The sequence below is a fragment of the Schistocerca cancellata genome, chromosome 11 (genome assembly GCF_023864275.1).
Source record: "Schistocerca cancellata isolate TAMUIC-IGC-003103 chromosome 11, iqSchCanc2.1, whole genome shotgun sequence".
Lineage (NCBI taxonomy): Eukaryota > Metazoa > Arthropoda > Insecta > Orthoptera > Acrididae > Schistocerca > Schistocerca cancellata.
The window spans coordinates 105824345-105838852 of NC_064636.1; the positions used below are offsets into that span (position 1 = coordinate 105824345).

The window sequence follows — 14508 nt, forward strand, 5'->3', positions numbered from 1 at the left end:
TGATACAAAGCAATGTGACACTAGCTACATAAAGAAAACCTTATAATCCTTTCAATAATATCAAAAGACACCTTTACAATTATGATAATTTCATTTTCTTCTGTACAACTCACTTACCTCAGCTCTAACAGGATCCTGAATGCCGACAATACAAAGACACGTCAAATCACTGACAATATAGTCCTCGTCATCCCAATTTGGCTCACTGTCTATATACACGTCATTCTTTGCAGCACTCGTCCGCACAAAGTCCTTGTATGCTAGAGCTATTGTACGCAGGCCATCACGTGCCATTGGTTCGATAATGAGTCGAATCACATTTTGTTGCATTTCATGCGTAAAAACATCCAGTTTACCACTGCGGCCATAAATAAAGGAACATCTGCAAAATACCAGATACACTTTTCTTACAAGAAATGAAATGTAACAGTGTCAAATGTGAATGCCCACTGTCTTGTATATATCAGTAATTACAAAAATTATGGACAATGAAGCATTTTTCCATTTATGACTGGAATTAGTGAAACAGTTTCTGATAAAATGCTAGAACCAACAGTGGACAGGGAAGTAACATGAGCACCTTCATATTGGCCCTGCAGACTGATTGAGACAACAGAGTTTGGGTGTGCAGCCTCAGAAACTCCATGCCTTGCACTGATATTCATTCCATGCGCCATATGACCTCCTTCAAGTGAGCCAATTGACTAAAACCCATTTAGATGACATAATGCTGCCTGCAGCTGTCATTTTTTTCTTTATTCATTGCACAATTAAGTGATTTCATCCTGAGACCACTATTAAGCATACTATTAAATGGAAACACCATGCATTCACTGTATTACCTGTCAGTCAAAAGTTAAACATAGGAACAATTTAGATCTTAAAATTTGCTGGGATTAATAAAATGTTACTTTACAAAAATTTGTTGATGTCACACTATGCCATAAAATTGTTTGCATGTGTATATGTTTAAATGACATCCACTGTGCTTGTAGTGCAGGAGTTGTAGTTGTCATAAAATCAGCATTACTAGCAATGTTAATGCAGATTCATGTCACTGTTTTAAAACTACATGTACTTTACATACTATCACATTCAACACACACATTATGACCACATAATTTTTAATGTGGGCCTCATATTACAGAAAGGCTGTTACAGAGCTCTTATGCTGAAGTATACACAGACATGCAAAGACAATGTACTTGACGTACACAGATGTTTCACACAGTTGTGATAAATATTCTGTGTATCAAGTTCTTTCATGTAGATTTAAAAGAGTGGTAAAACAATGGAAACTCCATGTAGGAATATCAGCAATGTAGGAAAAAATAGATTGTTACTTACTGTAAAGAAGACTAGTCAAGTTACAAACAGGCACAATAAAATGACCCTTATCTAAAATTTATGACCACAGCCTTCATCAGCAAAAGAGGAATACACACCATTCATACACATGAGCAAGAACACATCAAGTGCACATGACCACCAACTAAGGCAGCTCAGGCCAGAATGCCACTTTCATGTGAGATGCAAGCAGCATCTAGAGGGGGCACGGATGGGGAAGGGACAGTAGTGTATGGGTGCGGGAGAGAGATGAGCACTGTCTGGCAGAGTGTGCAGAGAGTAGAATGCCAACAGACAGTATCGGGAGGTTGTGGAGCAGGGAGGTAGGGTAAAAAGTAGTGAAAAAGGAATGCAACTACTTCTCCTTTGAAGGAAAGTTATACAAACAAATTCACAGCACAGCCATGAGCACCTGCATGGCACCCTCCTATGACAACCCTTTTTATAGGCCCTCTAAAGGAGACCTTCCTAGCCTCCTAAAACGCCAAACCCCTAGTCTGGTACAGGCTCATTGATGATATCTTCATAATCTAGACTCAGGACCAAGACATCACCATCTACTTCACCTGGCCCTCCTCAAGAAAGTACGCCACCTGCCTGGATGTTGACCTCCTCCTCTCTTACAGCACCATCCACACCTCTGTCCGCATTAAACCCAACAACCACCAACAGTAACCTGCATATCGACAGCTGTCATCTCCTCCAAACCAAAAAATCTCTCCCACATAGCCTGGCCTGGCCACTTGCATCTACAACCACAAGAACTCCCTCTCTCAGTAAGCTGAGGAACTCACCAAGCACTTCACAGACAGGCACTGTTCCCAGACCTAGTCAGCATGCAGATCTCCTGTGCCATTTCTGCTCACACCTCCAATCCTCACACCACCCGCAAGAACTAGCCACAAAGGAATGCCCTCTATGTCATCCTATACCAGGCTATACTGGAACAATTAAATCACATCCTTCCCCAGAGCTTTGATTACCTACCATCATACCATGAAATGAGCGACATCCAGCCCGAGGTTCTTCTCACCTGTCCTAAAGCAGTGTTCTGTTGCCCACCCTACCTCCACAACATCTATTCCACTCAAAATTGCAACCCTTTGCCCCTGTGGAAGACCCAGGTGCAAGACCTACCCAGTCCACCCACCCAGCACTTCCCGTTACAGTCCTGTCACAGGATGGACAACATTCGTCTCCCCCCCCCCCCCCCAACCTCTCCAGCTATACACTACTATCCCTTCCCCTTCCCCTTTCCTTCCTCTTCCCCTTCCCTGCCCTTTCCAGATTGCTGCCTCATCATGTGACAGTTGCATTCTGGCCCATGCTGCTGGAGTTGGTGGTCATGTTTGCCTGAGGTGAGCTTCCTTCTGTGAATGAATGATCTATGTTTCTCTTTCGCTGACAACGACTGTGGCTTTATGGAAATGACTTGTAACTGAGCCTGTCTGCAACTCAACTTCTTTACGGTAAGTAGGAATCTATTTTTTCCCACATTGTTAAAAGAGTGATAAGAGAGATTAAATTAAAAGAGATATTCTGTGACAAGATATAGCATGTCCATGGCACATGAAGTTGTCACTAGGGTGGCAGGCATACAGGATGTCTAAGTCAAACATATAGTAATATAAAATGTAATAACTCGTGTGAAGAAATTGAAATATTTATTGATGGTATCTTTCTATAAATATGGTAACTCAACATGTTCTTTTACACACCTGATACACCTCTATGCACAACATTAGTGGCACAAAAAAGATCTAACTGTATGTCACTTCTCTCCAAATGTTTTGGTGCATTGTAGGTGTAACATTTGCGACAGCTACACAAACGTGATGGTGCAGATCTGGTAGACTAAGAACTGATGTCTGGAACCCTTGATTGCTGAGAAATCCCCACAGGAAAAAAATTGATTGGTGTAATGTCTGGGCTTCTAGAGGGCAGAGCAATTGATGGCATGGTGGACTGACATTGAAAATAAACTCCCAGTTTCCCAAAGTCAGTTGTCCCATTTGCTGATCATTACATAAGTCACAGTCCATACTCACACTGAAAATGATGTTTTACTAGTGAAACAGACCTTAGCTACACGAGGGACAGCACACAGAACACCTTCTACTGTGGAGCCCACATGGCTACAAATGTACGTTTGTGTGAACAAAGCACTTATGCGAATGCCCGTGCAGTACCAACTGCCATATGGAAACACGGAAAACATTTTTAGTTATGATACTTGTAGAAGCAAACAGCCAATAAATGTATAAGTTACATCACGAGTTATTACATTTTATATTATTATATGTTTAACCCAAACACCCAGTATGAGGCAACAACACAGGAGGCCATGCAGCCATATAATTACAAGGTGTGATGGTTTCATTTTATTATGTAGTAGGAAGAGCACCATTTATTGCATTTTAGTTTACTTGACTCATCAATTACAGACCTTGTGGAATCGTACAACAAATAAAGAAAAAATGACAACTGCATGTGGTGTTATATCATTTAAACAATGCATCACATCTGCTGGACCACATTTCAGTGAAAGTCACAACTAAAGCCCATTTAAAACTGAGGACTGCAGCACTGCACATCTCTGGTGCAAGAGTGTTTGAGGCTGTACACTCAGATGATTCTGTCATTAGGATCAGTCGATGTTAGCTCTCTTGGAAGATGGCCAAAAGTACACAGCCCAAAAACTGTTGGAAGCAATGGAGCTGCAGGCCTTAGGAAAAGCATAAAGCATATGGTACGGAACTACTGTTTGCAAAACAGGAAAAGGAGGGAAGGGTGGTGGGGGTTAATGTAATATGACTGTGTCCTCTGAATGCATCAGACAATTGCATGTATGACAATGTTATGGCAGGTTGTGCTTCTTATAATGTAACTACCAATGACAAGTAATACTGAAGAACACAACATGTGGAACTAATTTACAACCAAACATTTGCTTATACTGGGCGGTTACAATTAGAGTGCAGGTTACTCACAGAGGTCCACTGTGTGCTATAATTATTGTATGGCAGCAAAATTTGTAGATATCCTAATTCTTTAATACATAACTGATTTACACTGTAAAAAATTAGTTACAATTTTGACCACGATGTGCAAATCTTCCTCAGATTAGCCTTCACATACAAACAGAAAAACCCAGTGGATTACTTCACCATAGTTCAGCCAGTTTGCATAAAATATCTGTAAATTATAAACATAAACTTTACCTGTGACTTAGTCTCTGTTAGTAAAAACTGCATCAGAATCCCTGCAGCTGTTCCTTAGATAGCTGCAAACCATGGATGAAGGGCAACAGGCAGATTCCATATTCCTGGATTTCTGCTGGTAGGTTGGTTGATTTGGGTGAGGGGACCAAACAGCACAGTCATCATTCCCATCAGATTAAGGAAGGATAGGGAAGGAAGTCAGCTGTGTTCTTTCAAAGGAACCATCCCACCATTTGCCTGAACCAATTTTGGGAAATAATGGAAAACCTAAATCAGGATGACTGGATGTGGGTTTGAAAAATCCTCGTCCTGAATTTGAGTCCACTATGCTAACCACTACACCACCTCGCTCGGTAGATTTCTGTTAATGAAGATTCAAGAAAGTGCAATAGGTTCCCAGATATGTGAGTAGCTCAAAGACTTTTCAATTAACAGAACCCAGTACGTTATCCTCAACAGTGAGTGTTCATCAGAGATAAGGGTGTTGTCAGAGGTGCCCGTGGGAGGTGTGACCAGACTGCTATTACTCTCTATACACATAACTGATCTGGCGGGCAGAGTGGGCAGCAGTTTGCAGCTGTTTGCTGATGATGCTGTGGTGTATACAGAGGTGTCGAAGTTGAGTGACCAGAGTATGATGGTACAAGATGATTTGGACAAAATTTCTAGTCGGTGTGATGAATGGCAACTAGTGCTAAATGTAGAAAAATGTAAGTTAATCCCATAATATTTGAATACAGCATTAGTAGTACATTGCTTGACAGTCATGTCGATTAAATATTGAGACATAGCATTGCAAAGCAATATGAAATGGAAAAAGCATGTGAGGATTATAGTAGGGAAGGCAAATGGTCAAGTCTGGCTTATTGGGAGAATTTTAGGAAAATGTGGCTCATCTGTACAGGAAAATGCTTATAGCACACTAGTTTGACCAATACTTGAGTACTGCTCAAGTGTTTCAGATTCCCAGCATGTTAGATTAAAGAAAGACATCAAAACAGTTCAGATGTGGGCTGCTAGATTTGACACTAGTAGGTTCGACCAACACACAAGTATTACGGAAGTACTTTGGGGTCTCAAATGGGAATCCTCGGAGGGAAAGTGATGTTCTTTTCAAGGAATACTATTGAGAAAATTTAGAGAACCAGCTTTTCAAGCTAACTGCAAAAGGATTCTATTGCTGCCAACATACATTTTGCATTGGGACCACCAAGTTAAGACAAGAGAAATTAGGGCCTGTATGGAGCAATATAGACAGTTGCTTTTCCCTTGCCCTATTTGTGAGAGGAACAGCAAAGGAAATGACTGGTAGTAGTGTAACGAACCATCTGCCACACACTGGATGATGGCTTGGAGAGTAAGTATGTAGAAGTAGATGTAGATTAACCTTCACATACACACAGAAAAAGCATGGCAAAAGACTTTAAATTTAGTGATATGTTAGATATATCATCAATCTAATCATAATTAAAGTTACAATATTGAATGAAAATGTGTATATAGTAAAAAGTTATAAATTTTGTTGTAGCTGTGACTGCATAGTCTCAGTATTGCTCTGTCTCTTGCTCACTTTGGTGCTGACATTTTTGCACAATCAAGCCACTCCCTACCTAAAATGTTTTGACTATTCTGTGGTTCAGATACATTTTGCCCATTACAATTCATAGAAAACTTTACCAGACTGTGTCATTTTATTTGTGCTTTACAGACCGAAGACCAATTCATCAATCACAAATATCATGTAAGTAGTTGGGTCTTTGTTTCCAATTTTACTGCTTCGAACAGAAATTGTGATGAAATTATTAATGTATCTGCTACAAAAATTATCTCATTGACAAAATTTATCTTCTAAAGTAATTAATTTTATGTTATGTGCTGGAGTAGTAATTTGATAGAAACTAATCTACACCTATCAATCACTGTGAAATATGTGGCAGATTGTTCATTATATTGTACAGTATATTACAGTATTTTCCCATTGCATATGAGGATGGAGCATAGGAAGACTCGCCACCTGTATGCCTCAGTGTGAGATGTTATTACCATAATTATATCAGAGCAAAGTTTTCAGGGTAGATATAAAGACTGCTGAAGAATAAGCACAGTTTTTGTCTTGAAACACTGTTCTCATAGTTTTACAAGCAGGTTCTCATGAGATGTATACACACTTTTTTATGTGTCTTCCTGTTCAGATTTATCAACATTTGTGTCATGCTGTTTCCCCAGTTGAAGAACCCTGTGACCATTCAGGGTGCCCTTCTTTGTATAAACTTGACATCCACATTAGTCCAACATGTTATGGATCCCACACACTCGAGTAGTATTTGAGCACAGTCCACACAATAAGTTGACATGATCAAATTTGTAGGGCTAAATGTGGACAAGAACTTATGCTGAACTATGCATATTGGCTTCCTATGAAATAAATTAAGCAGTTGCAAATACTAGCTAAATATGCTCACAAAGGTACACAATAAATAGCATATTATAATTATTTCGAATCTGTCTTTAGATATGGTATAATTTTTTGGGAAGTTCAAATAGTATATCTCAAATACTTAAACTGTAGAAGAAAATTATCAGATACATGTGTACAGTGCAGCAAACAAAATCTTGTTGCCCATTATTTCAGAAACTGCATATCCTAAGTGTTCTATCCATGTAAATTTAAGAAATTATAATCTTCCAACACAGCAGACAATAATTATTTGAGCAGAATCATTTTAACCACATGTATAGCACAAGAAATAAAAAGAATTTTATGCTACCAACACACAAATTGAAATTATATGCATAGACTTCTCAGGATAGGGGGTGATGATATGTAACAAGTTAATGGACGAAAACAGAGAGAATTGCTACAATCTAGTAGAAAAATTCATAGAAGATGAACTGATTATTTGAGCAAGGGGTCATTAAGTATTAGATTACTTTTATATGTATATATCTATAACAATATTGTATTATTATTATTATTATTATTATTATTATTATTATTATTATTACTATTACAAAGATGTTTGTTAACATCAGCTGTTCTATGTTTATGGTCATATTTTCCACAATTTTGATGTTTCTCCCATGCTTGAATCAAATGATTCAGTTTATGTATGTCATGAGACTCATAAACCACAATTCACTATTGTATACAATCTTCTTTGTAAACAAAAACAGTTTTCCAGCATCATACCAATGGTCTATATTCCTTGCAAGTGAGCCTATTTGGTCACTCCACATCACAGCTTCACACTCTATTATTCTCACACACTTACATCATGCAAAACTCAGCTTGCTCTGTTCCTCTGTGAGATCTACATGCAGTGGACAATGGTGCTCAGGTTGATGCCATGTTGTTCGATTTCAGTAAGGGATTTGACACCATCCTGCACTGCTGTTTAATGAAAAGAATATGAGCTTACAGAATATCGGAGCAGCCTTGTGATTGGATTTGAGACTTTCTTGCAGATATAAATAAACACATTGCTCTTAATGGAACAAAATCAACAGATGTAAAGGTAATATCCAGAGTACCACAGGGAAGTGTGATAGGACCATTGCTGTTTACAATATATTAGTAAGAATTTGCAGAATGACCTGCAGAGAATTGATGAATGTTGCAGGCTCTGGCAGTTGACCCTGAACGTAAATAAATGTAACATATTGTGCATACATAGGAATACAAATCCAGTACTGTACAGCTACACCATTGAAGACAAACAGATGGAGACAGCATCTGCCATAAAATATCTACACATAACTATCCAGGGTGACCTTAAATGGAATGACCACATAAAACAGATATTGGGAAAAGCAGATACCAGTCTCAGATTCATCGGAAAAATCTCAAGGAAATGTAACTCATACAAGAAAGAAATGGCTTATAAGGCACTTGTATGCCTGATTTTTGAGTATTGTTCATCTATCTGGGATCCCTATCAGGTAAGACTGATAGAGGAGATAGAGAAGATCCAGAGAAGAGCAGTGCATTTTGTCACAGGATTCTTTAGCTGGTGAGAGAGCATTACAGAGATGCTAAACAAACTCCATTGGCAGACGTTACAAGAGAGGCATTGTGCAATACAAAGAGATTTACTATTGAAATTTTGGGACAGCACTTTTCAGGAGGAGTCAGACAACATATTGCTACCCTTCTCATACATCTTGCATATTGACCACAACGAGAAAGTTTGAAAAATTAGAGCCAATACAGAGGCTTACCAACAATCATTCTTCCCATGCACTATTTCCAAGTAGAACAGGGTTGGAGGAATGAGAAAGTGGTACGGAAAGTACCCTCTGCCATACACCATTAGATGACTTGCAGAGTATGATGTACACTACTGGCCATTAAAATTGCTACACCATGAAGATGATGTGCTACAGATGCGAAATTTAACCGACACGAAGAAGATGCTGTGATATGCAAATGATTAGCTTTTCAGAGCATTCACACAAGGTTGGCGTTGGTGACGACACCTACAACATGCTGACATGAGGAAAGTATCCAACCGCTTTCTCATACACAAACAACAGTTGACCAGCGTTGCCTTGTGAAATGTTGCTGTGATGCCTCAAGTAAGGAGGAGAAATGCATACCATCACTTTGAAAAAGGTCGGATTGTAGCCTATCACGATTGCGGTTTATCGTATCGCGGCACTGCTGCTCGCGTTAGTCGAGATCCAATGACTGTAAGCAGAATATGGAATCTGTGGGTTCAGGAGGGTAATATGGAATGCTGTGCTGGATACCAATGGCCTCGAATCACTAGCAGTTGAGATGACAGGCATCTTATCCGCACGGCTGTAATGGATCGTGCAGCCACGCCTCGATCCCTGAGTCAACAGATGGGGACGTTTGCAAGACAACAACCATCTGCATGAACAGTTCGATGACATTTGCAGTAGCATGGACTATCAGCTCAGAGACCACGGCTGCGGTTACCCTTGATGCTGCATCACAGACAGGAGCGCCTGCGATGGTGTACTCAGCAATGAATCTGGGTGCACGAATGGCAAAACGTCATTTTTTCTTATGAATCCAGGATCTGTTTACAGCATCATGATGATCACAACCATGTTTGGCGACATTGCGGTGAATGCACATTGGAATTGTGTATTCATCATTGCCATACTGGCATATCACTTGGCGTGATGGTATAATGTGCCATTGGTTACATGTCTCAGTCGCCTCTTGTTCACATTGACGGCACTTTGAACAGTGAACATTACATTTCTGATGTGTTACAACCCGTGGCTCTACCCTTCATTCGATCCCTACGAAACCCTACATTTCAGAAGGATAATGCATGACTGTATGTTGCAGGTCCTGTATGGGCCTTTCTGGATACAGAAAACTTTCGACTGCTGCCCTGGCCAGCACATTCTCCAGATCTCTCACCAATTGAAAACGTCTGGTCAGTGGTGGCCGAGCAACTGACTCGTCAGAATGCGCCAGTCACTACTCTTGATGAACTGTGGTATCGTGTTGAAGCTGCATGGGCAGCTATACCTGTACACGCCATCCAAGGTCTGTTTGACTCAATGTCCAGGCATATCAAGGCCGCTATTACGGCCAGAGGTGGTTGTTGTGGGTACTGATTTCTCCAGATCTATGCACCCAAATTGCGTGAAATTGTCAGTTCTAGTAGAATATATTTGTCCAATGAATACCCATTTATCATATGGATTTCTTCTTTGTGTAGCAATTTCAATGGCCAGTAGTATAGATGTGAATGCATGACACCTGTCTCAACAAATAAGTGTATACATCTGAGTTAGAGGGGTGTAAATGTCTTAATGATAACTATATGAAGCTGGTATCTGTACAGATATCATTGGTGATCTTACAGCTCTAGAAGAATGAATTATAATGAAATCTAGACCTTTAGCTGCTTACAAGCATTGATAAATATCAAAGAGGACAGTTGAAAAATGTGTTTCCTGACCAGGACTCGAACCCAAGACTTCCTGCTTACATGGCAGACACTCTATCCAACTGAGCCACTGAGGACGCAGATGATAGTGTGACTGCAGAGACTTATCTCTGGCATGTTCCCTGTGAGACCCACACTTTCCAACTTTCTGTCCTCACACTACAACTGTAGTGCACCTGCCCACCATACCCATTACTAGTGGCAGTCAATCTACTGATTCCCATAAGAGTTTGGGCAATTTGAGCACATCCACATTGAAGATGGCCATTGGCCGATAAGCCTTATCTATATGAAGATGGTATCTGTTTTTCTGCAAATGTAGTGTGTGGACAGCAAGTTGGGAATGTGGGTCTCACAGGGAGCGAGCCAGATATAAGTCCCTGCTGTTGCACTATCGTCTGTGTCCTCAGTGGCTCAGTCAGATAGAGTGTCTGCCATGTAAGCAGGAGGCCTCAGGTTCGAGTCCCATCATCTGTGTCCTCGGTGGCTCAGCCGGACAGAGCGTCTGCCATGTAAGTAGGTGGTCCCAGGTTCGAGTCCCGGTCAGGGCACACATTTTTTTTAACTGCCCCCATTGATATTTATCAATGCCTGTAAGCAGCTAAAGCTCTAGATTTCATTATAATTTCATTAATGATAACTGGCTTGATACTGCCATATTCTTTGTAAATTTGACTCTTTTTTGTGATCTCTGAGACAATATCACATACCCTCTCATCCTGTGAAGTTTTATTTCATTTCCTTCTCTCATTCTGGTACTCCACTTTTTTTTGTCGGGTAGTGCATTCAAACTCATCACCAAATTATGTGCTAGGATAGTGGTACAAGTAGGCATGAGTGACACTGGACTGTTGATCATCTCTCTGACCTTTTCCAGAGATGAGTGTGACCTGTGCTATTTTCCACTTATGAGAATTAATTCAAAAGCTGATTGTGTATAGAAATTGACACAGTCTCATCAGGAACTATGGCTTTACTGAGTTTTTTTTTTTTTGGGTGGGGGGGAGGGAGGGGGAGGCAGGGAGGGAGGGAAAGAGGAAGGGAGGGAAGGAGGGGATGGGGATGAGAGTGAGGGGGGCAAGGTGGAGGGGACAACACCATTTGCATTTAGTTATGATTTCTTAGGCAGACTGGAGCACATGCACTATCTGATCAAAAGCATCTGCACAACTATTAGTGGAAATTAATATGGGGTGCATTCACACTTCGCCTAAAATACTACTGGGAAGCTTTCAACGAGTTCCCAGAACGAGATTTTCACTCTGCAGCGGAGTGTGCGCTGATATGAAACTTCCTGGCAGATTAAAACTGTGTGCCCGACCGAGACTCGAACTCGGGACCTTTGCCTTTCGCGGGCACGTGCTCTACCGTCTGAGCTACCAAAGCATGACTCACGCCCGGTACTCACAGCTTTACTTCTGCCAGTACCGCTCCCTACCTTCCAAATTTTACAGAAACTCTCCTGCGAAGCCTCTACCCCCCCCCCCCCCCCCTCACCATATGGGTGAAAGCACCTTGGATGGTGCCATGGTGGGCAGAAAGAAGAAGATACAGGTGATGACCCAGATCCATTGACTACAGGATGGAGAAAGAGGGATGGTGGGGTGGTGGTCAGTGGTGTCCATTGTGACACCACTGGATGTGTGGACAGTGGAGGGTTCATCTGATTCATAGGGAAGCAGAAGGCACTGCTGGTGATTTAGAATACTGGTGCGTGAGATAGGTCATCTGGCCATAGGTCACATACCAGAAGACCTGCCACACGGTGGGGCCACAGAATGTGCAGTTATAATGGGGAAACCATCGAATGTATGTTGTCGTGCAGTATCAATATGGAAGCAGAGGAGCTGCCCTGAAGGCACTGACTGGTCGGGTGTCTGAGAGCGACTTATATATTGTGAGAAAGGGGGGGCGTGGTTCAGGTGACATGTAATGAGCAGTGATAATACATAGCAAAGATAAGGTTGACTATCGATTACCACCTTGTCGAAGATAAAAATTGTTAGCAATTTTGTAGAGCTACTGTCCATATATCACTAAGTTTCATAGCCTCCTCTTTCCTATTAAAATTATTGTGATGTTTGTAAATTTCAATAGCTTCTCTATATAGCCGTAGATAGTAATTTAATGTTGTAGATAAAACTTCGGTATCCGAAAACTTCACTTGGTGGTTGCCTGGTTGAAGAGCATGTTCCGCTACAGCTGACTTTTCTAATTTTCCGAGTCGACAAAGACTTTTATGCTCCTTCTCACAATATATAAGTCACTCTCAGACACCCGACCAGTCAGTTGGCAAGACTCAACGGAGCAGCGCCTCTGAGGAAGTCCAGCGCAGTCCTGGACGAAACGTAAGGAGCAGAAAAGTTCTTGGACCACGACCTCACATCCCGGAAAGTATATCAACAGCCATGTCACCCGGTCGTGAAAGCCTTCATTGTACAATCAGAAGACTCTACGGGGAGGATTTTTCAAAATCAGTTAGATGCCTGGAATTTTTACATAAGAAAAGAGCACATTTAATTTGTACTTTAACTTTTTTGTTACGTTGTAGAGACTCGTCTTCTATACCGAACTTTTTAAAGCTGAAGAGGATGTTCTGGACAGCTCATGTACACCGGATTTATGATTATACAGAAAGAGCATTACTTCGAGAAAGGATACATTACACAAGACGGGAAATGGATTCTGTTGACTGTGAGTTACTGAAGCTTCATTTAGTCTTAGCTTGTAAGATACAGATAGACCTATGGAATAAAATTGATTATCTTACGTTTACAACTATGGAATTTACGATAGAAATGACTACTAGTAGACATAAGAAAAAGTTCGGAAAGTTACAAGCTAATGTAACAACTACAAGTAACACGATGATGACTGATACTGTTATAAACAAGTCAAAGAAAGTGTTATCTCAAGACGAGATAGCCGTCCTTGCAAAAGGAGGAAATTACGCTATAACACCTGTAAAAGTACCACTTGAAGATATTATCGCGAATATAGAAGCAGGTATACGAAATATCCCTAAGGCAACCGCGAATGCAATTCGAATTGAAACCACTAGAGTTTTAAGCCACAGCAGACCTCTAGAAAGTAATTTAACAAAAGGTGAGAGGAAGGCTCTTATGGATTTGAATGCAGATGAAGAAATAGTGGTTCTTCCTGCAGATAAAGGGAACGCTACTGTTGTTAGGAATACAGAAGATTACCGAAGGAAAATTTTGAACCTTTTAACGTCAGGACAGTATAAAAAACTTGCGAGGGATCCTACAGCCAATGTACTTAGGAAAACAAATAATTTGATTAAGTCATCTACCTCTATCCAAAAAGAAGATAGAAGAACTTTATTGAAAAGTGAAGCTATGTGTCCTCGATTGTATAGTGTACCTAAAATTCATAAAATAGATTTTCCTTTAAGACCCATAGTCAGTGCCATCAATTCTCCCACTTATGAAATAGCAAGCTATTTAACAACTTGTTTACAACCATTTATTGGAAAAACTGACTCATATATAAAAGACTCACATCATTTTATTGAAAAACTAGAGGGACTAACTCTGGCCCCTGAAGATATTCTTGTAAGTTTTGACATTGTGACCTTATTCACAATGATTCCTGTTAACGAAGTTATGATTTTCATAGAGGATATTTTTCCAGAAGATTTGACTGTTCTTTTCAGACATTGTCTTACATCAAGTCAGCTCCAGTAGGATAATCAATTTTATGAACAACTTGATGGAGTAGCAATGGGTAATCCATTAGGCCCTGTGATTGCCAATCTTTACATGGAGAAATTTGAACAATCAGCCCTAGACAAAGCTAATAACAAACCATCCCGTTGGTATCGATATGTAGATGACACATTTGTGGTTTGGTCCCATGGCAGAAAGGCCTTGGACAATTTCTTTGATTATCTAAATAAAATTCACCCAAAAATACAGTTTACCATGGAAATAGAAAAGGATAACAGAATATCTTTCTTGGATGTCTTAGTTATGAGACGGTCCGAT

At 40.4% G+C, this 14508-nt stretch overlaps 1 protein-coding gene across 1 annotated transcript in view; it reads right to left on the reverse strand.

The window, feature by feature from the left end:
- LOC126108776 (plasma membrane calcium-transporting ATPase 2-like) overlaps positions 1-14508 on the reverse strand; it is a 532870-nt gene that overhangs the window by 225110 nt on the left and 293252 nt on the right. Inside the window, exon 12 of the mRNA XM_049914127.1 lies at positions 118-382. Coding sequence (XP_049770084.1) covers positions 118-382 — 265 coding nt within the window. The remainder of the gene's footprint in view (positions 1-117; positions 383-14508) is intronic.